Raw genomic sequence first — 24,828 nt, 5'->3', positions numbered from 1 at the left:
CTCAAAGAAATATTAGCTATTTAAATTAAGTTTCAATGATTCATATGTTCTGAGTGTCTGCTTTCCAATACAGTGCTAATGATATTCTAACAAAGAAGGAAACTTCACAATATTTACAAACAGCCCCTTTTAGGTCTTTGCTTACCCTGGTGGTGGACTGGGTGACTGTTGCGAAGGCAAAGACCCCAATGTCTGTGGCCATGAGGACCAGGATGACAAGGAGCCTCATCCAGTTGAAAGGCATCTCACCCCAGTTAATGATGATGTTGGCCAAGTGGGCCGCAATGAGGGCGTAGCAGCCGCCTGATGCACCCACCAGGAAGGACTGTGAGGGAATGAGGGAGAGAATGACATGTTGAGTGTGCTTGACTGCACTGACAATTGATTTCTCCTTTTTACTTTTGTCAGAGAAAATAATAATCTGTCACTTATTTTTCAGACAAATAAAAGCTGAGATCTCTCTCACATAAGAAAAGTGTTGATTCTTATTTTGTTTTTCTGTTTATAGGGTAAGATGATTCTTGACACACTTTCATATTAGCACTTTATATTCTAACTCATTATACTTCTATAAACCTTTTTCCCATCTGAAAATTAAAATATATTTCTTTCTTTTAATAGCAATCCAGGAAGGAAAATTTCATATTCAGAGGATTCTCCATATGCTGTATCTTAATCTCAAGTAAAAATTATGTGTGTGGAAATGACATGGAACAGTATGCCAACCTGATATATACAGGCAGCAATGTACTGGCCAAATGTATCTGAGTCCAAAGAGAAAGAAAGAAAAGGAACAAAAAAGTGGCCCAAGAGTGATGAAAAAATGGAGGAATAAGAAAGAAAACGAAAAAAAAGCAAGACAAAAGACAAGAGGTACCTTGCTCACCTTGGGGTCAAACATGGAGGCAGCCAAGGAGCCAGCCAGCACCCCAGCCACATAGAGGATCAGCAGCCGCCACCATTTGTGTACCATCTCCAGGGGAATTCCCACAAAGAGTGCCACCATCACATTGGACAGCAGGTGGATGTATCTGTGGGTGGTGGCAACATTAGGTAGTGCAGACAGAGACATAAGCATAAAGAATAAAACCAGGATCACACTAAGATTCTTGTTAACTTATTTTCTTGAGCCTGTTGGAAATACAAATCAGATGACACAAACTGACTGGTGATGGCTGCATAAACACAAGCCATCTCACTCATACATAGGCCAAGATTGTATTAGTTATGTAAGGTATTTTTTCTTTTGAGGTAAACTATACCAGATGAATATACTATTTTCATACTAAAGGAAATGCTTTAAAGGGACTTTGTTGAGGAATGTTTTTAGATGGGTAGATCCAAAGTTAACCTTCCTCAACCCATACAATTAACTTTTCAGTATGAAGTGCTTCACACAGCCCCCTGTCAACACTAGCCAGAATAGTCACTCTACAATTTGTGGTCTGTTGTGCTGTGCTCATAGGTGGCTCCTTCCATTACTTTGGTTCCTACTTGATCTCAGGTGAGTATTAAATCTCTTGTCAAGTTCTAGAGTTGTATTAAGTAAATTTAAAGTTTGTCTGTTATGACAATGACGCATGTTTATCTAACAAAACAGATTAATAACATATCTCAGCAAATTAGATAAGCTGAAGTTAGAATAAAGTTTACAAGAAAATACACAGGCTATAGATAACATGATTTACTGCACATGATTCTCTAAAGCAAATTAAGAACACCTGGCAAACTTCTCAACACAGTCATTCATGAAGACTGGAAACCTTAAGGAAGGAACATATAGAGATATTAGTAGAAACAACTTTCTTAACTAACTGAGATAAACTGGAAGTTACAAGACTATTGTTTTAAAAGGAGAACTGCTGTTTTCTTTACCAGCTTGTTAAGCAATGGTAATTTATCAAACTTAGTGGTTATAAACATATTTTCTTGTCATCTTTCCTTTACTGTGACCTCATCTTAAGTTATGGTAACTTTCAAACTTAATCATAACTATCTTTTTTTGTCATCTTTTCTTCACTGTGACCTCATCTTATCTTTTCATCTCACTAATGTTATCCAGAGAGTAGTGACCAGATAGTTTAAGTGAACCAAACTTCCCCTGAGTTGCAGCAAACATTATAACTCAATTGGTAGTTATGTATCTTGGCTGTTCTGTCACTGGTTCAACCCCTGGGTGCTCTTCTCTTGTTATTGAACCCTTTAGATAACTTTCTCAGAGCTTCAAAACATGAGTTATGAGCATTTCAAGATCACATGTATGAAAATGTTCCCTGCATGCCAGTCTTGAGCAAATATTCAGTCAGCGGACAGGAGGCAGCTGCACACACTCACCCAGCATGAAGGAACATGTAGGAGATGAAACGCCAGGCCTCCATGCGCCTCCGTGGGTCATAGATGAGTGGGGAGGACCAAGGCACAGGGGAGTAGGGCCCCACATCACCCATAGTCACGGCATAGTAAACAAACACCCCAACCTGTGGCACCGGGGACGAAGGACTGTCAGTTATAGTTGTGAGTTACATGCATTGTTTTCCATTTTCTTCACATAATAAGTAAGATGTAAGAAAGCAGCATTTTATGCATCAACAATCAGAGGAGGAAAGTTTCCATCTCATTTTTATGGTTCAAGGAAAACCCCTCAAGTGATCTTTCCATAAATTACAATAAATTCATACCTTTCAGCACCTTACTGCACACTAAATCAATCCTTCCCTCTCCTCCTCAAGTGTTCCTAAATTCTTTCTTAATGCCAACACCATGACTGCTGTAGTGGCACCATAACCTAATGTCCCTAAGATCCCACATTCCTATCTTCCCTCTTCTACACTTTTTTTCCTCCTTCCTCTTCTATAAGTCATCAGATCCCTCTCTTTCTACACTCAGTTATCCCAATCCCTTACCTCAGCAGTACACAGAAGGGGCACCAGAAGAGGAGGTGGACAGCAGGAGTACTCAGCTATGTACAGACGATCTCCATGAGACACCTGGGAGCGTGGGGCCATGGAGAAGGCAGTGGCCACAAGAGTCCGTTGTAGCACTGACCTGGTCTTGGTGTCCACTGGTACATTGACCTGTGGGGAGGCAGGTATGGGGGTGAGGTACAGGGAAGAGTGTGGAGGATAGGAGAGGTACTCACTCATATTAGGGTTAGGGACAGTGTATGAGAGATAAGAAAGGAGTATGAAGGATAGGGAAGGAATATGAAGGCAAAAAGAGTCAATGTGAAGGAAAGATGTCAACATAAAAGACTGAGACTCGGTTTAATGAGCTGAGAATAACTAGGAAAGGAAGAGAATACAACTAACTCAGTGAAATGAGCAGATAATGATGGGAAAGGAAGAGAATGCAAGTGACTCAGTGAAATGAGCAGATAATGACAGGGAAAGGAAGAGAATACAAGTGACTCACTGAAATGATCAAATAATGACAGGGAAAGGAAGAGAATACTATCAGAAAGGAATTTTTTTGTTTTCTTTCTTTTAGGAAGCGATATGACATTGCAGAAAACCGACAAATTTAATCTGAAGTATATTTATGTCTACCTATCTCTCTGGTGCTTAACTTCCTTCCACCAAAAAAAGTAAAATAAAAGGAAAGAATAAAGGTGGAATAAATCAACAGGAAGCATGATTCAAACACACACGTGAAGAAAAGAATGGCATGAAAAAAGGAAGGAGGTTAAAATGCACACCAGAAAAGGGGAATTCGACAGCCATGATGGAAGAGCATGAGGGAAGTAATGAAGTGAAATCATCAATGGTAATTAAATGTATGCAGAAAGAAATACTTCCAAAGGTAAAGAAAAAATATAGCAACTTACCACTGGATATAAAGCTGCAAAAGACATAGGCATTTCCAAAGAGGAAGGAAAAATGATATTCAAGCCATCTGAATGAATGAAGAGATACAAGGGATGCTCACCAATCCATAAAACTCCTGCAGGTTGATAAATCCATCGTTGTTGTAGTCGACGTGGTAGAGCATTGCATCCACCATGTCGTCGGAGAGCGGCACCTCGCTGACCGGCGTGGCGAGGAGGTACCGCCGCAGCTCAGATCGTAAGATGAACCCATCACCATCCTGGTCAATCTGGAAGGCCGAGCACGAGGACAGTAATGCTGATGTGTCTTGGCTTATTTTGTCTGTATCTCATTTACATGTTTATCAGTCTATCCATTTATTTACATACAATGATCAAAATTTAATATCTACTTGATCCTGTTTACTTTAAATATTAGTTGATTTATCATATGCATGTATTTTGTTCTCTTTATTACAATTGAATTTATTCTGCTATAATTATTTGTTCATTACATGTATGTGTCTCTCTCTCTCTCTCTCTCTCTCTCTCTCTCTCTCTCTCTGACTTACCCGTTGAAATATTTCATGCCAGTTGATTGGGTCATACTTCCCACTGCTCCTCCCTGACCGAGACATGACTGCTGCCCCTGGAAAGACACTTTGTGTCACTTCCTGCTGTGAATCTCTCGCCACCATTATACAATAGATCGTTAGTAAGTTATTGATGTCCTACAGAATATGGCGAGTAAAGGTTGATAGCAGAATCTGGTAAGAGATAATGCTGAGTCCTGATCTCTGACACTTCCCCACTATCAGGTATATATTTCCTCTCCTTGATATAAATATGGCATAATAGCATCCACTTATCAGAACATTTCCTGTATTCATGAAGGCTCATTTACAGCTTGGCACTGTTAAGTTAATTAGATATCTTTATATTATATATTTACATTTCATTTCTATTTTGAATGTGTGAGCCAGGTCAATCAAAATTTGGGATAGACAATAAGAGATGAGAACAAATATGTGAAGGACACCACTTGTAACTTCCCTCCAGTTGAAGATTTAACTGTGATCATTAACTGTCTCTTCATTTAAGGTTCATTTTCATTCTTCCTATAAATTTCCTGTATCCTGGAACTTGATATTTTCCATTGAATTTGTCTGGAGGAGCTGTGAAATGAGTCTCGGCACACAGCATCCACATGTCCTGCCTGTCATCTGCCTGTCACTTGTTTGCCCACCTCTGGTCGTCCACCCACTGTCCACAGCCACCTCAACTTGCTAATTCCACCTGCCCATCACCAGCTGTACACCCCACCATTCCATTTCACCTGTACTTTTTTTTTTACTGTCTATCACCTGTATCCCACCATTTCACCTACACCATCAACACTTCTCAGTTTCACCCGTCACCACCCACCACCTGTACACCTGTTAACTGTCGTACCTGTCCCGGCCTCACCTCTGCCACGCAAGGCTGTCGCAGTGATAACTTTCCCCACAGTGTGACGTCGGATAAGTGATACAAACACAGATTATAAGACAGGAAGGCACAACATGAGGATATGAGTCACTTCCTAAATTAACCGCCTGACATATCTCTTCTTATCACCAGTTTTCTTTTGGTTTTCCCGCCCCCACTGTCTTGTTTTCTTAAGTGCATAATGCTATATACCTGGTTTCCTTGCGTTGGTACTCTAAATCTTAAGAGAAATGTTAATATGACACGAATAACAACAACACAGGTAACTTCGCACCTTTGTGGGTCACACCTCTCCCTGTCAACAGTGGGCGCCGGACTAATAAATTATTGACATTCCCAATTTTTTCCACATTCCTTTTTACAAAATTGCATTACTTATTCTTGTTTTTGTGTTACTTTGTTGTTTGTTTTTCCACCTTTTGCTACTACATAATTCAGTGAAAGTTGTGTGACTTGATTTAAACTAAGTAAATTTTCCTGATCATAGAGATCGCGGGGTTAATAGATTATGAAGCATTTCACCTTGATTTTTTTTTTTTTTTTTTTTTTGAGTAGTCTTCAAGTCACTCAGATATATTTGAATTTAACAACAATATTGACCATCTACCCAAGATGAGCGATCATGTATGTTTTTACTCATTACATTATTATTGAAATTTAATCCATCTACATTATATATTATGCATGAATCACATTGCAATAAATATTCCAACAAGTCTAAGGTAGAAATTTAAAATGACCGCTCCAAACTGGGAGGTCAGGATATGCTTGTAGATAAGTTGCAATGTTTACATCAGATTCGTATGGCCGTGGGAGGAGTGTCACGGAGTGTTCATATCCTTAAACCAACATTTAGGTATTTCCTTGAGCCGCCTGGAGTTGCGTGGAGAGCAGTGGGTGTGGTTTTGAGGCGTGGCGGGCGTGCAGGTGGAGAGACAAGGCGTGGATACCCTACAAAAGGTGAGCCAAGTGAAGGTGCCTCCTGCCGGTGTGAGGGTAGCTGTCACTCCTGCCTGATCTAAAATTCAGGAATATTTATAGCTATGTATATTGTAATAGAAATTAAAACTGCTGGAGAATGCTTTTCTTACAAGTCCGATCAGAGTCATGAGGTGACACTTTTCTCCTCCAGGTTGAGGCCATCACTGCACCATGCTGGGAAGGACACTAGCTGGCAGAGGTGTTGCATCTGTTGTGTTGCAGACCTATGGAATACATAACTCAACAAGCCAGTGTTCCATGCTCCTTACCTGGATGATTCACAGGAGCACAGGAGCATCTGCATTACCCATGTTACAGCAGGCAACACACTTACACACAAGCTCCTCCTCTCATCTTATGAAAAATGGTGATGTGTCTAGTTACTTACTGAATACCCATAACAATTTTATAGGGAATCAAAGGCAACCAAATGGTGCATGGGCTTATTCTTGCCATGTACAAACCAGTGGCACACCAGTCCTGCCATTTATAGCCACCCGAGGCCTGGCAGCACTAAGTGCTGTACATTCAAAGAAAAATGTGCAAAATAGAAATTTGCCTGAGTGGTCCCCAGGTGGTGTGACTCTGGTGGGAGGTGTGGTGATGGGGGTGAGGGGCATGGCCAAAGCTGGGGGCTTCAAGAACTTGCAAGGCCGCATCTCCTCACTGCAAGTCAAGAAAAGAGTCCAGAGGAAGAAGAAAAGAATTGAAGAGGAATTAGAAGAGGTGAGGCAGTAGTTAAATCAGTATTCTGACTCTATTGCATTTTCTTTCCAGATATCAGAATGTCGTTATCATTCTTAGTCAATTGAGTCAATGGTGATGTTTTCTTCACTACCCACTGTGGAGTCTGCCACAGTAATTCTGCTATCTGAGGCTGTGCAAGCATGGTCACTGGCCAGTGCTCCCTGGCAATACTCTCACTTGCTGAGTGGCCTATGTATTCCTGTTTTGTTTTAATACACCACATGAAATAAATTATTTTCATATTGTTACCAGTTCTTTATTGATTTGTAAAATTCCAAATTATATGGGTAGTAATTATCTGGTCAGTATGTCACACATTTTAAAGCAAGACAGGGATACATCAGCCAGTCAGCAGGTGAGAGCATCGCCAGATGCAAGATTAATGCACCAGAGTCCATGACACTAAGTTCAAAGTAATAAAACCAATGAATAACTTCAGATGCAAGTGGGAGAGGTATCACTCATATAACCTTAGTGGGCAAGTACCTTAATGCAGTCAGTTTCTTGATCATCTTATGCATATTTTTGCTTCCTGTTGAAGTCTGCTAACTCAACATTCCTGGGATATATGTATACAAGACCATTGATACACTGTAGAAGCCATCACACTTTCCTCCCAAAGACATTCTCTAAGTTCCTGCTTTGATATCATTTGTAGAAGGGAGATGACCGAGGATTTGCTGCAAGAGCTCCAATCCAGTTAAGATTGTGCTGATGTCAGTAGTGTTCACCTTGCCTTTATCATGTCAAAGAGAAGCAAAACAGAAATTATGTAGGCATCATTCATATGAAACAGGCAGTTTAACACCTTATTACTTGAGATGTAGACTGTATCCATAACTTGTCTTTCTGATTTTTTGATAGATTACTTTTAATAGAAACCTTACCCATATTCACTTACCATAGTCCCAGGTAATGATGGGCAATCTGTGGGGCATTTTTGCATCAGCATCCTTTCCAGATATCCCCAAATAGAAGCAGGCATCAAATATCATGATATGATAGCAAGAGTGTTTAGTAAACTGGATAAAGGGAGAGCATTATATTAAACTGTAATGCTAGCCAAGCAATCCTAACATGTTCAGAGGCATGAGAGAGAGAGAGGGAGAGAGAGAGAGAGAGAGAGAGAGAGAGAGAGAGAGAGAGAGAGAGAGAGAGAGAGAGTGACGGTGGTGTCTGTTGTGTTGCAGGCAGGGGAGGAGGTGACTGGCTTCGCTCCCATGGTCAGACATAATTTCCTCACCTTTGATCCAGACTTTACCCTCCCGGAGATGCCAGTGCACAGGCCACCACTCAGTGTAAGGGAGACAACTCTTGTTTTCTCTCTTACTCACTCTCTCTCTCTCTCTCTCTCTCTCTCTCTCTCTCTCTCTCTCTCTCTCTCTCTCTCTCTCTCTCTCTCTCTCTCTCTCTCTCTCTCTCTCTCTCTCTCTCTCTCTCTCTCTCTCTCTCTCTCTCTCTCTCTCTCTCTCTCTCTCTCTCTCTCTCTCTCTCTCTCTCACTTCTCTAATAATGTATGTTTTGTCTCTGCTCCTTTGTTATTTTTTGTTATCCTGGTAATGTTTGTTGACTTAATTCAGCAATAACATTAACCTTAGCTGTTATGGCACCAATTCAAAATGGAGTCTTTGTAGTCTGAATTTTTGTCTATTCACTGTGTGTACTTATTTGATAATTACTTTCCTCATTCACACTTCTCACAGGTACTTTTGATATTCATGCCTGAACTCCCTCCTGCATTCCATTTTTAGTATGTACAGTACTGATGAACCTTTCTTGTATTTATTGTGTCCTTACTTGATAACTAGTTTTGTCATTCAGTCACTTCAGCTATGTTCTTTCTTATAATCACTCCTTCCCTCCCTCCCTTACTCCATGGCTTGCACTGCAGTTTTGGTATATATATTTATGAAGTTCAGTTTCTATTTAATTTTTCTTGAAATGTGATTCTGTTAGATTCAACTTGAATTACATTAACACCTGGCTTGTTTACATTTAGTGATTCAGTAGTTGAGATACTTCTTTAGTGTAAGACTATAAACACAGTCACTTATGATTTAACCTGTCATTATGTGCACCTACCAGGGTAACAGCACCCATAGAGGAAGGTGTCATCATTCATATTCACAGACACAATTATGAACATTCATTGCCTTGTCATTTGATTTTGCATGTACAAGGCAGTAGTACATATTCATAACGAAACACATCTAAGTGAGATTGTGTGACTGCTGTACTTTGTGTTTGTTATTTGAGTATGACACTGGATAGGGAGGCAAAATATGTGATCTGAGGGTCGTTGAGAAAGCTGAGAGTATATGACCATCTTATATATATTATATGTCATTTGATACTGGAGCCATTATCAAGGGGATAGTGTATCTGTTAGGACAGTTGGCAGATAGATGGTTGGAGTTTAGTATATTTCAGTCTCAGGCCTGTTCAGTTAAAGACAAGACAGAGAGAAAGAGAGAGAGAGAGAGAGAGAGAGAGAATCTACATAAATGATATGCCTGAAGGAGCAGAGTTACATGAGCTTGTTTGCAGGTGATGCAAGATTACAAAGACATATAAGAAACAACGAAGACTGTGAAATGGCTTCAATTCCTGATATCTCCCACCCATTGCCTCCTTTACATTTTCCTATCTTTACATCTTCCCATACATCCTTTTTCTCTACCCACACTATACTTCATATTATTAGCACACTTCCATCATTCAATCACTCTTTAGCTCTGTCTTACCTGTACACTCACTGACTCCGTTCTTCCCTTGCTGGTGTGAGGCAGGAGTGGCAAGTTACTGCCTATGCCACAGCAGATGAGTACGATTTGGAGAAGTTGCGGGATGGCCTTACGCAGCAGGGTCTGTACAGCATTGCAGACTTCACCAGAGCTCCTTCCCCTGGCTCTGTGGCATCTCACTCAAATGCTCCCCCTCTTGACCCACACACTCTTCCAGGTGAGTGTTCTGAGACTTAGTTTTTGCTCAACTCAGCCTGTTGCAGTGTTGTGATTTATTTTATATTATTGAAAATTAAAATTTTTATATTGTTTTCTCTGTGCATGGCAAGTATTCTGAAAAGAAAGATCTTGCTCATCTCAGCCTGTTGTTATGTTGCGAGTTGTTTTATATTTTTGGAGATTTTAATTTTGTTTTTTCTGTGTATGACAAGTATTTAAAGAGAGAGAGAGAGAGAGAGAGAGAGAGAGAGAGAGAGAGAGAGAGAGAGAGAGAGAGAGAGAGAGAGAGTTACAAATAAAATCGTCATAATGGTAATGTTTACCTCAAGTAGGGATGGTAAGCTTGAGGTGTTTCACTGACTTTAGTTAGTTACATTGCTTCTCAGGACAATTGTATATATTATGATTCAAACTTCCCATCATTATGCAAATAGTTAGTTAGGACTAAAAACAGAAAAAAGAAAATGCAGCATACATTCATAGATCCAAGAAAGCAAGTAAAGCTACAATCCCATTCCTTTCCCTACAGACCCGAATGAAGTGCTGCATGTGATGGGGACCTACCACCTGGAGACTGAGCCACGCGAGATCTTCTTCTTCCACTCTGGCGCTGTAGTGTTCTGGAATGTGGCGGAGCTGGAGCGAAATAATGTGTTGCGCTTTCTGAGGAAGTACCAGAAGGGCGGCCATGACGAGAGGACAGTCAAGGAGGAGAGCGAGAGCATTACCTACGTCTACAACGACACTCCGTGAGTACCAGTGATTTATTTTTTATTTTTGTTGAGTGAGTGAGTGCATGAACAAATGAAAGGCTAAATGATAAAGAAAGAGAATGGACTAGCTAGTGGGAATAAGATTAAATTATTAAAGATGAATACCCTGGACCACTGCTATTTTCTAAGAAGCCAACCATTAAGCATCATCTCTTGCAGTTTAATGTTGGCATAGATTCTTGTAAGTAAATCTGGTACAGCAAACCAACAGTGCAGATTTGGATCATCTTCCTATGAATGACTGCACAATATAACTTAGTAGCAAAGGGCTTTAAGGAACAAGGTGTAATGCAGGACATCATATATTAAAAAGATTGTGTGTGTGTGTGTGTGTGTGTGTGTGTGTGTGTGTGGGTTGTATTTATACAGCAATAGTTTACAGGATTTGAGCAAAGCTTGTACATATTGTCTTCTCCATATCCACTTCTCTACAATACTGAATGTTTAAATTCATTGAATGTTCTTTTTATGTCATACAAATGTTCTGTTAACTTAATTCTCAATTTTCTAATGTCTCACTTTATTTTAATAGTCTTGCTTAACATGGGCACTTTGATAATCAAGGGGAAGGAAATGAGAGGAGTGTATGAGTGTGATATTTCACTGATACAGATATGTTTATTTATTTATTTATTTATTTTTAATGTTATAGTAGTAATAGTAATAGTAGTAGAAGTAGTAGTAGTAGTAGTAATAGTAGTATAATTGAATACATTGGTATAGTTATCCAAAAAAAGTTGGTGACCATCTCTTGGCAGTTGAATGCCCTTGCGGCACTCACTTGCTCTTCACACGGGATTTACTTAGCAGGATGAAAGCTTCCGACTGGGAGGAAGGGCGGCGGGAGGAGGGATGGAGAGGGTAACAAAAACACCCAGAATAGACAGAAGCTGAACAAAATTTCACTATCTTGCTGCTCTCTCTCTCTCTCTCTCTCTCTCTCTCTCTCTCTCTCTCTCTCTCTCTCTCTCTCTCTCTCTCTCTCTCTCTCTCTCTCTCTCTCTGTGTGTGTGTGTGTGTAATAATAATAATAATAATAATAAACGGTTTATTATTTAGGCAGTTGACAAACTGAAAATGTACATAGGGGATGGGGAAAAACTTAACATTAATCCTAACGGTAAGACTAATCTAGGAGGGAAATACTATTGATTGATGGCTCGCACCATGGTGGGAATCGCACTGAGTCTGTACCGGTCCGTGCGCGGCGCCTTCAGGGGCGTTATTTTGTTGTGGTGTCTGGTGGCACGGACAGGGCGAGGCGCGTCGGGCGGCAGCATGTCTCTGAGACGCGGATGATGCAGTAGTCCCTTCCCAAACTTCTCCAGAGCCTCTCGGTGCCTGGTGGATATTCTGGACAGACTCAGGGTGGTCAGGGCTTCTTCATAGGTGGTGTATGCAGGGCCAAGGATGACCCTGAACGCCCTTTTCTGCACACTCTCTAGCTGTAGCTGTTGAGTGTGTGTGAGGGAGGAGGACCACGCTGGGGAGGCGTACATGAGTTTGGGGAGGATGAAGGTGAGGTACACCCCCCTTAACTCATCTGTCGGCGTCCCCAGCGACCTGAGTCTGCGCAGCATGTACAGCCTGTAGGTAGCTGATCTCACGGTGCTGGCGACATGCTGCTTCCAGGTCAGCTGGTCGTCCACCGTGACTCCGAGAAGCTTGGCACATTGGACCACCTGGAGGGGGTGAGGGCCCACTGTGAGCCGGGGAGGGGGCACTGGTACAGAGGAGGTACAGAAATGCATCACCACAGTTTTGCTGTGGTTGATGGTCATCCTGCTCTCCTCTGTCCACGTCTGCAGTCGCTCCAGAATTGCTTGCAGTGGCGAGTAGTCCGGGTTCTTGTTGGAAACTGGGACGCCCACGGTGCAGTCGTCCACATACTTCCAGCGATGGGGGGTGTCGGTGAGGGCGTCGTTGATGAGGAGGAGGAAGCATAGAGGACCCATCTTGGTCCCCTGGGGGACTCCACATGTCAGCTGTTGGAAATTAGAGACAGAGCCCTGATAGCGAACGGCCTGACGTCTCCCTGTGTGTGTAAATAAGAAGGATCTTGACTATTGTATCCTCGATCGCAGGTATTGACGTTGTGTGTGTGTAAGAGGAGGAATTAGCGAGACGGGAGGATGGGGGGACGGACGGAGGAGTGAAAAGGGTGAGAAGTTGTGAGCGAAATTCAAAGGACTTATTAGAGAAGTGATGAAGATTGCGACTGACTTCTTGACGTTCATGGATGTACGATGATTTTAACAGCACTAAGGGACCCATACTTTTGACAGAAGGCAAGCGTTAATACAAAGGTGAATAGCTAAATCAAGATAACTCGAAATCCGATGTCGACAGAAATAGTGGTCAGATCAAGAATTCTGCGTGGGTATAATTATTAAACAAGCAGCATAATCTTCCTGTCGTTGTGTTCTGCTCCACCCGCCCACGATAGTTTGAGTGCGCTGAACACATCCGCTGTGGCGTATCATATGGGAAGTGTGCACCGTAACCCAGCAGTACAGCATTTCATATGGTCATGGTTAGAAGTCGATTACCTTGCTGCACTCTGTTTTATTGTGTATAGTGTTTTCCCAGAATCTTAAGTAATTTTGCTGCTGTCCCTAACAAAACATGGCAGTAGAAGTTCTGAGACGCTAAACGTAGTGGGAGTGAGTCTAACAGTTTAATAGACGTAGAATTGCAATTGATAAAAAAAAAAAAGTAGCATACAGTATATAATTATCTTATATTGCTGTATAACAGTTTGGGCTGGCCGGCAGCGCTACCTCGAGACGCAACAAATACACATAAAAGCACACACATGCATACAGCGGCAGCAATTGAATCAGAACAGTGTATTGACTTTTGAAGGTGCTGATTGTTGGCTGCATTCGTCTTCTTGTTACTAACACATTACTTCCACCTAATCTCAATGACTCTGAACAACAGAGAGATTATACGAGGACAGATCGTGGCCTTGAAAGAAGCTGGCTTATCAGGAGCTGAAATAGCAAGGAGTTTGGAGGTCAGCCGCACGACAGTGAGTTTGTGGTTAAAGAGAATCAAGGAGGGAAACCTAAGCAACCGTCGCTGTGTCATGGGAGCCCCAGGAAAGATAACAGCTGCTGAAGAGAAACTCATTCTTGAAGCAGCACGACAGCAGTCAGTCCTCAACGCCGTTGAGATAAGACATCAACTACAACTGTACCATGTGTCCGACAAAACAGTGCGGCGATACTTGCACAAGGCTGGCATGCGCTACCCAGACCCCCCTGTGAGAGAAACAATAAGAGATAACCACAAGAAAGCTCGAGTCAGGTTCGCAACACAACACGAAGACGCGGGACCAGACTTCTGGGGTCGCGTGATATTCAGCGGCGAGAAAAGCTTCTCCTTGAGCTCAAGTGGCAAGCTGAAGTGCTGGAGATGGAATGAGCCAAGGTGAGGACGTGTTACGTTTAGTGTAATGCTCTTGGTATCATTTGTGTGTGTAATGCACGTTGTCTTGCAGTGTTTGCAGCCTTTTCCATAAACTATTCCACGCAATACACTTTTATCTCAGTATGTTTTGTACGAATATAAGGCTTTCTAAAACCATATGATGGTTTCGAGTCCAGCTCAAGCAGCCTGGAGTGTTACCAAAGCTCATGAAATATATCAATAACTGTGGTGTCAACAGTTGACTGAAGCACCTTGCATTTCCCCAGGTATAAACACAAGAGTCTCTCCAGTCTGGCGGAAAGTGACCTCGTCACTAGCAGCTTCTGGGGATGGCAGTGGCTGCACGGCATGGGGGAGTTTGCCCCTATCGAAGAGGACTTCACTGCTGACAAATATTTGGAAATACTTGAAGAGGTTATGCTGCCTTCAGTGCGTGCTTATGCTCTGCCATACCCAGAGGAAATCGTTTTTATGCACAACAACTGTCCAATCCACACCGCCAAGATTGTGCAGCGTTGGTTTGAGGAGCAGCAACACATCCAGGTGTTGAAGTGCCCCAGACTGAGCTGTGACCTGAACCCATTAGAGGACATCTGGACCTCCACCGTCAGTGCCTGGAAGCCCGAGTACGAGAAGACCCCAGCCCAGCTCCTACACCACACTGAGAACCAGTGGGAGACGTTTCGCAGCAATCCCCAGACAGTTTATCGTCACGTGATGTCAGTGCCAGGCCGCCTCAAATGTGTGCTGCAAAACGGGGGAAGTTGGATTGGCTAGTAAACACAACGGACTTCCTTACTGTGGTTTACGTCATCCTCTTGCACTGTACCAAACTGTGATGAAATATACTGCATTTTAAAGAGTAATGTATATTCTTTGATTGGGGCATTACATCTTGGTGATGGTGGCGCGGTAGCGATGGCGCCTGCAGTGAACGTGATTGATTTTATTAAAATAGTATTTAAGGCTACAGTTATTCACTACGCGTGGAGATTGAGTGTTGCCGGTATCTCCCAGGACATGTGAGCAAACAAGGCATTGACATTATTATTATTATCACCATCATCACTACTACTATTACTACTGGCCAGTACGTAATTTTCGTTAATATTCTCTTTGTTTGGAAAAAAAAAAAAAAGTAAGGGGGAGGAGGAGACGGAGGGAGGAATAAGAGGAGTTCCCTATGCTAACCTCACCCCATGCTATCTCGCCGAACCTGACCCCTCATCTCTTGAGGATTTAACTCAGGTGACACCCACACACTCACCAACCCAGTGGGCAGTTGGGCGAAAGGTGTGAAATAATTAGCTATGAGAGAGAGAGAGTGGGGGGGGATAGTATAGAGAGAGAGAGAGAGAGAGAGAGAGAGAGAGAGAGAGAGAGAGGTATTAGTGAGAGAAGGGGGATTAGAGAGAGAGAGAGATCAGAACAAAGAAGGATGTCGAAGGGAAGGACGAGCTGGGATATAGGAGGTGTAGGATGACGGTGTGAGCAAGCACGAAGGAAAAATGTCTGTTCGGTTGCTCTGTGGACATTTTCCGAATACGACGACCGCACCAGTACTAACTACCAAGTCAGTGTACAAGTAACTACTAACTAGCCACTTTACCACTGTAGGCGTATTCAGATCAATCGTATTAGCATTCCTAACTGAAATATGAAGCGGATGGTGCCTGGTTTTGAAACTAGTAGTATCTCATAGAGTATAGGAAGTTTTAAATTCAATAAACCACCAGCTTTTAATTGTGAATGAGGATGTACTGAGAGAACTTATAGTATTAACCATGCTGTCCGCAGTTATAATTTGTCTTTAGCTATTGCTACAATAAATAAATAAATAAAAAATACCAAGATAAAATATTGGTAAATATAGAAGGGAAATAAAGTTGATAGAAAGTTATGGTAGAGTTCTGCAGTACCGAAAGATGATGGCCTCGGACCTCGGTACTGAAGCAAAGCACCGGATTCGAACAGGGTCTGGTGGGCTGTCTCTCTCTCTCTCTCTCTCTCTCTCTCTCTCAATGCTTGCAACATTCGTAGCAAGCGCATGTACGCTGCTCTGCTCCTGGCGAATCCAAATTCTCTTAAGCTTTTTCTACGTAGTGTTTGCTCTCAATGTGGCTACCAAACCCTGACTTGACGGCAGTCTCTCCTAGCCACTTGAGGGGCCCTAAGCCGGCAGTGGGACCACCATACTCTAGCCCAGCTCGCCATGTCGGCATCCAGCTAAATTTTCCCATCAGGGCCTGGCGGTTGATTCACCACAGTGCTTTTTGCTTTACTCATTTTTTGCTTTCTGCCACTCATTTTGCAGGTCCCGAACAAAGCTTGTGCGAGACATGATCTTCTTGAATCCTGAAGGACCAACAGACCTTGAAAAATACACATTCAGCAATGCCCTTTCCCTGTCAGTGCAGCTCGGCATCTGGGAGGCAGCACTTGATGAGTATATTGACAACATTGAATATGTTTCAGAGGTAAATGATTGCTTCAACCCCCCCCTTCCCCCTCTCTCTCTCTCTCTCTCTCTCTCTCTCTCTCTCTCTCTCTCTCTCTCTCTCTCTCTCTCTCTCTCTCTCTCTCTCTGATTTTGTTTTTAAGTATATATTTGTATTTTTTATTCTTCTCTCCATTTTATTTTCATGATTATTCTGATAGACCTTGGTAATTCAAAAATTTGTCCTTACATAAGATAATTTGTCCCACATGGAATTGAAAACAGAGTTCAAAATATTCTTGTTTACATGAATCATTATTGAATTGAAGCATTGGATGTCTTATGTGTAACTCTTGATGCCCACACGATGTGCTGATAACTAGTACTTTTTGTAAATGTACCTTTAGTTGTAGCTTTTGAGACAAATTGTGTTCATACAGTTTGACAATGATAAGAAAGAACTAATGTAAAAGTACCTTAACTCAAAATATAGCTATCATGGAAGTCAGCACATTTTGTTTTTACTTATCAAACTTTTACTGTTTTTATCTTGCTCTTTTCTCTTCTCACCTTAGATTTTTATTTATTCATTTATTTATTTATTTGGTGTATTTGTCTTTTGTCTCTTTCATCAACTGTTAGCTATCACTTCACTAGTTTTTTTTTTATTGCATTCTTTTCAATAACTACTTTTCTATGTTTTCAAAGTCTTCTTTAACTCTTATTACAACTATTTTCACCTCTGTTACTCATGCATCTTGCCATCCTTCCCAGGTGACACACTCCTTTATGATACTTTGTCTTTCTCTGCCTTGTTTGCATCAGTGTTCATCCATCATTTAACTCCTGTACTCTTTTCCCCAATCCAAGAATTTTACTATCCCTTCCAGTTTGAATAGCTCCCCTAGATCAGTCTCTTCACTTGCTTCTCTAATCTTTGCATTATCCATCATTCTTTGGTTCTTTTAGCATTGTGTCTGCCTTTGTGAAACCTATATCTCACTTCTGTCCTTATTGGCAGGAGCTTAGCAAAACAGGCCTGGTGGTTCTAAGTCAAGACCAAGTACTGCAGAGGATGGGTCAACTCTTTGCTCTCAGGCACCTCGTCAATCTCAGCTCAGATCTGCTTGATGTTCCTGACTTTTATTGGGAACATGAGAACCTTGAACAGCTGTACAGGAAAACATCGGAATACCTCAGCGTGTCCAAGCGCACCTCGGTGAGTTTAGAATGTGGTGTGTGTTAAGGGTTAAATATTTAGGTTGTCTGAGCACCTGAGAGGTATCTATAAATTATGAAAAAACTTATTGTCAGCCTAGATGTGGGTAGCTGTTGTGTGAGGTAGCAACTTGTGTTAAAATTGTTGGTTTTGGTTGCAGGTCATTGAAATGTCAGAGCTCATCCAGCCATTGAGCAATAGTTGTTACTAATATGACAGCAGAATAACCCCCTTGTTATCAGAACTTCCTCTTCAGAAGTAGAATACTCTTACCCACTAATTGTGCAAAGCTGGTGATAGTGTCTAAGGTAAACTGTAAAGAGATGAGTGTATGAATGAAATTAATTACATAAGTATGTACATGATTATTTATTTATGGATTATATGTTAGTGTATTTAGATGGATGCTTACATACATATTTATCTACCTCTTGCTTTGCTCATGTCTTTGTTCCTGGTACAACCAATATACAAATGTCATGTTACTGTATTGACTCAAAATTACATGATTGATTGCCTGTGAGATAAGGCAACAGGAATAACATAGTTGTAAAAGAATAGCTTGCATGCATCAGCAGTTTACATCTACTTACTCAAACACTCACACAATATCACCATTATATTAGGTAGTTGATCAGGAAAAAAATAAAAAATGAAAAAAAAATTTGTGGTCACATGTCACACAACACACACACATTTACATACAAGTGAGTGAGTAACTGTGCTTCACTGTCTGGACATGAGTGTTAAGTCAGTCCGTCTTTCTAGGTGATGAATGTGAAGCTGAGTCACTGTGTGGAGTTGATGGAACTGCTGAAGAGTCACCTCAATGAGCGGCATTCAGCCCGCCTGGAATGGATCATCATCATCCTCATCATGGTGGAGGTGGGCTTTGAGCTCCTCCACTTCATTGAGCGTCTCTTCTGAGAGTGTGAGGTGAAACAGAAAGGGAAGGAAGATCGTAATGGAGAGATTGAGGAATAGGGATGGCACCAAAAGAGAGATGGATGGTGGAGATACACCAGTTCCTTGAAGGTAAATTCTGTTGGTTAATTATGGTTATAAGTGTTATTTTTTTAATTTGCTGCAAGTCTGAGGGTGATCCAAAATGTAAAGAAGCCCTTCCCTTGCACTGCCTATATGTGTCAGGCTGTCATCTTCTGTATATGTTTTTTTTGATTAGAATATTGCAAGCTGGAGAGATTTGTCTTTTCTTTTCACCGGAAATATATTTCAGAGCATTTTCTCAAAACTGATTCCCATTTTACTATGATTAACTTCTCCGAAAGTCATAATATAAAGTCAAAACAATTAAAATTCTCATTACAATGGTATTTTGCGTAGAATTTTAAGGTCATTTTGTTTATATATCTGACGTATAGATGACCCACTTTTTGTGTCTTGTTTAGGATGATTCAAGTACTCTCTTGTATGCCAAAATATACAGTATAACATGGTGAAAGATGGCCCAGCAAGATGTAAATAGGTGTTTTATATGAAAATTGAAAGTTATGTGCATATATTAAGAGATGCTATAATTCACTGCAAGAATATAATTTTGACCCATCGGCTTTAACTGCACTTTGTACTAGCAACAATTACTTACTGATTTAGATCATGTAAAAGTTCTGTAAGGAAAGTCATGAAACATCACCATGATCCTATATGACAATCAGTCATTTAGTAGAAATAAAGTTTGCCATACCACAAAAATATCAGTTATTGTAAATTTTTGCCAAATTTTTTACTGCATTTTCTCACATTTTTCATTTTAACATGAGTGGCTCCTCAAATGCAGGGCACCTCACTTGAAAATTTGCCATCAAGGGGCATGTATGTTACACATGTGTACCAAACTTTATAATTGGGAAAATCATTCAGGAAAATTCATGTTGAAAACTTAGGATGTTTGCATCAGGTGAAGAAAACGTGCACATACTCAGCATTTATTAGCATTTATTATGAAATTAAGAAGTTTAACCTCAGTAACGTGGAAGACAAGTTTCCCAATCATAGGCTTTATTATATATATATATATATATATATAGATATATGTTTGTATAAATGTTATAATCTTTTACCATAATTATATATATAGACTCACAAAACAACCACTTTCAGATATATATAGAAATGTTAAAAAATCTTGAAAGCCAGTAGCCTAAAAGCAAAGCTGTTGTATGTATATTGCTGCTGGGAGCTGGCAGGTTGGGATCCTGGGAGCTGTGGCAAGGGATCAACAACAGTAACTACAAGTAACACCATGTATGCAAGGTGAGGAAATGGTCATAGTAGTAGTGATTTTTATATTATGCATAATAAAGAAGTTAAATTTGTCAGTTCAGTATTCAGAAAGGAAGAAAGTGTAGTAAGTAGTTAAGGAATATTGGAGGGAAAGGAATGACTGGGTGTTAAAGCATAGATGTACTCAATTCTTTTGCATGAAAATGCAGCCCTCCTTTTAGTATATTAATATTAATATGATGCATATAAAGATGCATATAAAGATCAAGGCACAGAAGTTGGTCAGACTTGTTGCTTGTACTTGTATACATCTCATGCATTCCTAGAAAACATTGGCCATTTTCTTATTCTTGAAAACTTTACAGCAAGCTGTAATTTCTTTTGCTGGATTGTTAAACATTATCTATAGCTAGTTTTCCTTATGTTCTGTTGATCTAATCTGGAAGGATAACTTAAGACCACTGGCTTTTGTTTTCTTGTATCAATGGTGTGTATATATATATATATATATATATATATATATATATATATATATATATATATATATATATATATATATATATATATAAACAGGTTTTGTATCAGCTGATATAAATACCCTTTCTCTCTCTCTCTCTCTCATTTGATAATTGTGAATCCCTCTTGGGTGTCATTCTTGGCCTGACCCCCAATGCACCCCAACTGTGAATCACTACTGCTGCTGGCATGTAGTTTGTTAATCACAGAAACCTACGCAAACTATCAGGTCAAGACACAGACTCTGGAGGGCACTGTGGCTGCCTGGCTACTGCAACACTTCTTCAGCTGCCCAAGTGAAAAAGCCTCATCACTGTAGCAGGTAATAATGATTAAACAGTTGGTGAGGATAGGTTACTGGTCTTCTGCTTATGAATAGGACCAAAGTAACAATCTTTGTGGAAATGCTGTTTACATGATAGGACCCAGGATAGGGTGCTATTCTTTAGAGTAGGTGAAGAAAAGTACTGCAATATATCACAAAGTCATCTGGCAGCCCCACATTCCTCCAACCTAAGCCTTGAGTAGACTTTCACTGGCTTCAATATGTAAAAATGTAAACATTTTTTGCTTAATGTCAAGGGGGAAATTAAGAAAAATTTAACAGGATTGAGGTTTGGTTGTATACATCACATTGGTTTTTGTCCATTACATTGGTTCACAATTTTCTGAAATTCTTAATGTAATGTCAAACACTATTGAACCTACGATTCCTTACAAGAAAATCCCCACACCCCCTTTTAAATCCTGAACATTAAATTCACCACAAATCATTAAATAAATTTATACTTTAAGCCCATATTACACAATGAACATATTTTTCAATAAATTGGTGCTCCTCAGTCAGTCTCCAACACAACCAAGTTAATCAAAATATATGTAACAACTGTACTATGTGACAGATCTGCACAAAGTGTTTTGTGGAGGTGGTGTCACAAAGGGTGTACAAGTTATCATCAGCACAGCAATTCTTGAACTCATATTTTCTATAAGATGTATCACAAGAGAAAGAAAATGGAAAGATCAGATGCAAATACCATCCAGGAACCAGCTCTGAAAATGGGTAGAATAAGACTGGACATAACCTGCTCAATGTAAACAACACTGAATTCAAAGTTAAAGCCTTACTAAATTTTACGGAACCTCATTTGATATTTTCCATTAAATTGGTAACTTTGAAATTATTATTTCAACAAAAAGTCAAATTTACTTTAGCAAAGTTAGGTGGTAGAGAAAAGGTTGTCTGTCATAAGGAAACCTGTGTAATACTGGTTTTAACTATAGCCAACCTACTAATTAAAACTGTACAAAATATACTGATCTATTAATGAACTTCTATTAACTGGATATTACCAAACTGAAATATTTAGGGAAATTCACACCCCAAGTGACAAGAAGTATACATATGATGAAACACTGTTTAGTGTTTAGCTGCATTTTTTTTTTTTTTTTTTTTTTTTCTCACTGGTAACAAGAGAAAGGAGAACAGAAAATAAGTATGAAGAATTAGGGAAATACTGCACAGCACATTCATAAAACCTTATGGTTCCATAAGTGATGATAATTTAATATTCCTCCTTCCCACCTAAAAAAAAAAAAATTGAAAAGTATTGAATTAAACAGTCCAAGGTATCCCACAGCACATTATTCTTACTTACTTTTGCTTCTGAACAAAATTATTGTGTTCATTTGTACAACTACACAATAGTGATGCACACTAGCAAGGTAGTATAGCATTTACAGCAATGGAAAACCAATACAGTAAGTCCTTGGTGGATGTTAATATCTAGAAAATTAACAAAATTACCCTGAGAAAGTTTCTGTACTGTGGGATGATTATTTATTTTATTTTTTTCCCATTTATGCAAGTCATTCAAGGACTTCCTGTACTATTCACATTATACCAAATGCACCCCATTAATACAGAGATCTCTTAGAAGACGAAAGGAATTGGTCTGAATGAGTACAAAGATACTCCAATAATACAGGCTTTAGATTTCAACTTGTAGGGGCTCCTTTAACTCAAGCATCCAAAGATCTTTACCATCCACAAGACAACAAAAGCACACATTACAAGATTGAACAAGTTCACTATCAGTCTAAACCTTGTATAGGAAGGGAAAATGGCCATCAGTAAAAGCCAAAGTTCAGTCCCATTTGTTCTAATTAGGCAAGAGTGAAGGCAGTTTCACACCAAAAGTTGTGTTCTGCTGTGTTTGCCACATAGATGTAAAGCCAAGTGGCTTTACATCATGTTACTTTTCAGCAAGATCATTCAGATCAGGATAAAAGTTATGTGAGCAACATCCTTCTTCACATTGGTACCATAATTGCAAACTCATTGGGTTTTTCACATTATTTCCTCAATGCTTGTGCCCTAGAGTATCTTTTCTTGGCAAAAACAGCCACTCAACATTCACAAGCCTTTGCAAGTGTGTGTGGCCTTACTATTACATAGGAATCTGGAAGCTGTGATACAAATATCCATGTGATTGATGAGTCTTACAAAGGCTATTGGAACAAATTAGTAAAGACCACTATTTGAAGAGATAGACAAACTATTTCATCATCAATAGTCTTCCATGGACACATTACTAGGTAACATTGTGACTATATGTTCTCTACTGAATGGTCTACATTCTCATTTAAAATTAACAAATAAATAAATACTCCTGACCCTTTTCTATTCATAAGACTAATCCAATGTGTTGCAGGTAGACATGGTTTGTATTATTTCAAAAAGGATAAAATTCAGTTTGCAATATGCTCAAAATAATTTAAGAACACAAAGGCTTATATCATTGGGAAAAGTATCAACCAATTTTCTCATCAAATAGTAAACAATTCCTCCAGATTCTGTGGCACAAAGTATGGAATTTCTCTAAACATATGTAACAGAACTATCAGAATTTGCATTTAGTTCTTGGTAGTTTATCAAGCATAGCACAGCATTGCCTCAGGTGTGAAACTGCTTTAAGTGTACTGCCAATACCTATAAAGTGAAGTGCACCAACATCCATTCCTTGAAAAATTGTTATACTGCATAAACTGTGTGTATGTCACTTACATTTATGATTAGGCACTCATTTTTATACAGGAGTCTACCTAACTGTACCCCAAGTTCCAGCCACTCATTAATGTACACAAACACACTGTGGCCATAGTATCCTACACATGACAACAGCATAAAACTATGGATCAAAATACTAAATCAAACAATCGCATACAAATACACTAACAAACACTAGAAATATAATAGTAACTATTGTAACAATAGGCATAAAACTATGATGAGCATGTGGAATAACAAAGAATATTTGATGAGAAAAATAAAAGATGTACAATACACTGAGAACGCATCACTGTGCCCAAAGCTTCATGGCATTAAAACAAAAATTAAGTGTCTCTTAAGCCAACAAAGTCATCATTTCAGATCATGAAATAACCATCCAATTGAAGGAAAACTGATCAAGATCCATCATACAAAAGTGATAACCAAGTTAAAAATTCCTGGCACCCTGCTGGCCATCCCTCACTTGTCATGGAGAGAGCAAAGTGGGTTTGGTGAAGATAAATTTCCAGTCATATTTCATCAATGAATACAAACCAAATTTTTTGTAAAAATTTATAAAAGTAAAAAATGGGGATGCCCAATAAGAAGGGGTAGATAAGGCTATATGACAATGTGATCAGGCAACCTCACAGGCACAAACATGTTATTAAGGATGGCTCCAAGTGGCAGGAACAGTGCAGCAGCAGTTGCATGCAGCTATCAAGGTGCACACGACGAAAGTTTATATCACAAACCCACAGATCACCAAACTCAGGTCACAGCTGTGGGTAGCTGCTGAGGAGGGGAACCAGGTGCCACCAAGGATTGATAACACTCAAATAATACACATCACACATTTCCATGAAATTCAAGAGAAATGAAACGTTCTCACTCCCCAGCCTGAAATGGAAGGGTTGTCTGGCAGCATTGTCAGGAGTGGCAACAGGGACTCAAACACGTGTGCCACAATTAGGAGTCCCCTCGCTTGCCACTATTGCTCGCTAGGTGTTACTGGGGTGGCATCAACAGCAGCTGGAGTGGAGTCAGTGGGGTGTTGGAGAGAAGAATTTGTTTCTTTCTCTGAGGGTAAGGCAGCATTGTCAGCAGGAACATCTACGGCGGCCTGCGTCTCTCCATTACTGGACTCACCCCCTTCATAGAAGGTCATGGT

The 24,828-nt window shown here is 40.1% G+C and overlaps 3 protein-coding genes across 21 annotated transcripts in view; 1 reads left to right on the top strand and 2 right to left on the bottom strand.

The window, feature by feature from the left end:
- Positions 1-5,627, bottom strand: part of LOC135089582 (rhomboid-related protein 2-like) — a 10,906-nt gene extending 5,279 nt beyond the window's left edge. Inside the window, exons 1-7 of one of the 4 annotated variants that reach the window (XM_063985348.1) lie at positions 5,565-5,627; positions 4,375-4,451; positions 3,925-4,092; positions 2,904-3,074; positions 2,335-2,477; positions 887-1,031; positions 146-325 (exon numbers count right to left, since the gene is read on the bottom strand). In XM_063985348.1, the coding sequence (XP_063841418.1) occupies positions 146-325; positions 887-1,031; positions 2,335-2,477; positions 2,904-3,074; positions 3,925-4,092; positions 4,375-4,440 (873 nt within the window). In that variant the 5' untranslated portion in view covers positions 4,441-4,451; positions 5,565-5,627. Of the gene's footprint in view, positions 1-145; positions 326-886; positions 1,032-2,334; positions 2,478-2,903; positions 3,075-3,924; positions 4,093-4,374; positions 4,452-5,254; positions 5,445-5,482; positions 5,507-5,564 lie in introns of those variants that run through there. The other 3 variants (XM_063985351.1, XM_063985349.1, XM_063985350.1) reach the window with 3 other exon arrangements.
- Positions 1,033-22,761, top strand: LOC135089580 (uncharacterized). Of its 5 annotated transcripts, XM_063985331.1 has the most exons (11): positions 1,033-1,053; positions 1,382-1,504; positions 6,147-6,250; positions 6,423-6,997; positions 8,209-8,316; positions 9,808-9,979; positions 10,511-10,730; positions 13,698-14,189; positions 16,504-16,666; positions 17,648-17,845; positions 18,614-19,046. In XM_063985331.1, the coding sequence occupies exons 4-11, from the start codon at positions 6,443-6,445 to the stop codon at positions 18,770-18,772; spliced, it is 2,067 nt and encodes a 688-aa protein (XP_063841401.1). In that variant the 5' UTR covers positions 1,033-1,053; positions 1,382-1,504; positions 6,147-6,250; positions 6,423-6,442; the 3' UTR covers positions 18,773-19,046. The 5 variants fall into 5 exon arrangements, 4 of the variants coding, with proteins under 4 accessions (XP_063841401.1, XP_063841402.1, XP_063841400.1 ...); XR_010261553.1 differs by lacking the exons at positions 1,033-1,053; positions 1,382-1,504 and adding an exon at positions 19,967-22,761 and having other exon boundaries at positions 6,039-6,250; positions 18,614-18,880; XM_063985330.1 differs by lacking the exons at positions 1,033-1,053; positions 1,382-1,504 and having other exon boundaries at positions 6,039-6,250.
- LOC135089581 (pleckstrin homology domain-containing family F member 2-like) overlaps positions 19,782-24,828 on the bottom strand; it is a 32,026-nt gene continuing 26,979 nt past the window's right edge. For all 12 annotated transcript variants that reach the window (XM_063985339.1, XM_063985337.1, XM_063985338.1 and 9 more), the window contains one exon: positions 19,782-24,828. In XM_063985339.1, coding sequence (XP_063841409.1) covers positions 24,649-24,828 — 180 coding nt within the window. In that variant the 3' untranslated portion in view covers positions 19,782-24,648.

Source organism: Scylla paramamosain, chromosome 33, assembly GCF_035594125.1.
Source record: "Scylla paramamosain isolate STU-SP2022 chromosome 33, ASM3559412v1, whole genome shotgun sequence".
Taxonomy (NCBI): Eukaryota; Metazoa; Arthropoda; class Malacostraca; order Decapoda; family Portunidae; genus Scylla; species Scylla paramamosain.
This window is presented reverse-complemented; position numbering and strand designations above follow the sequence as displayed.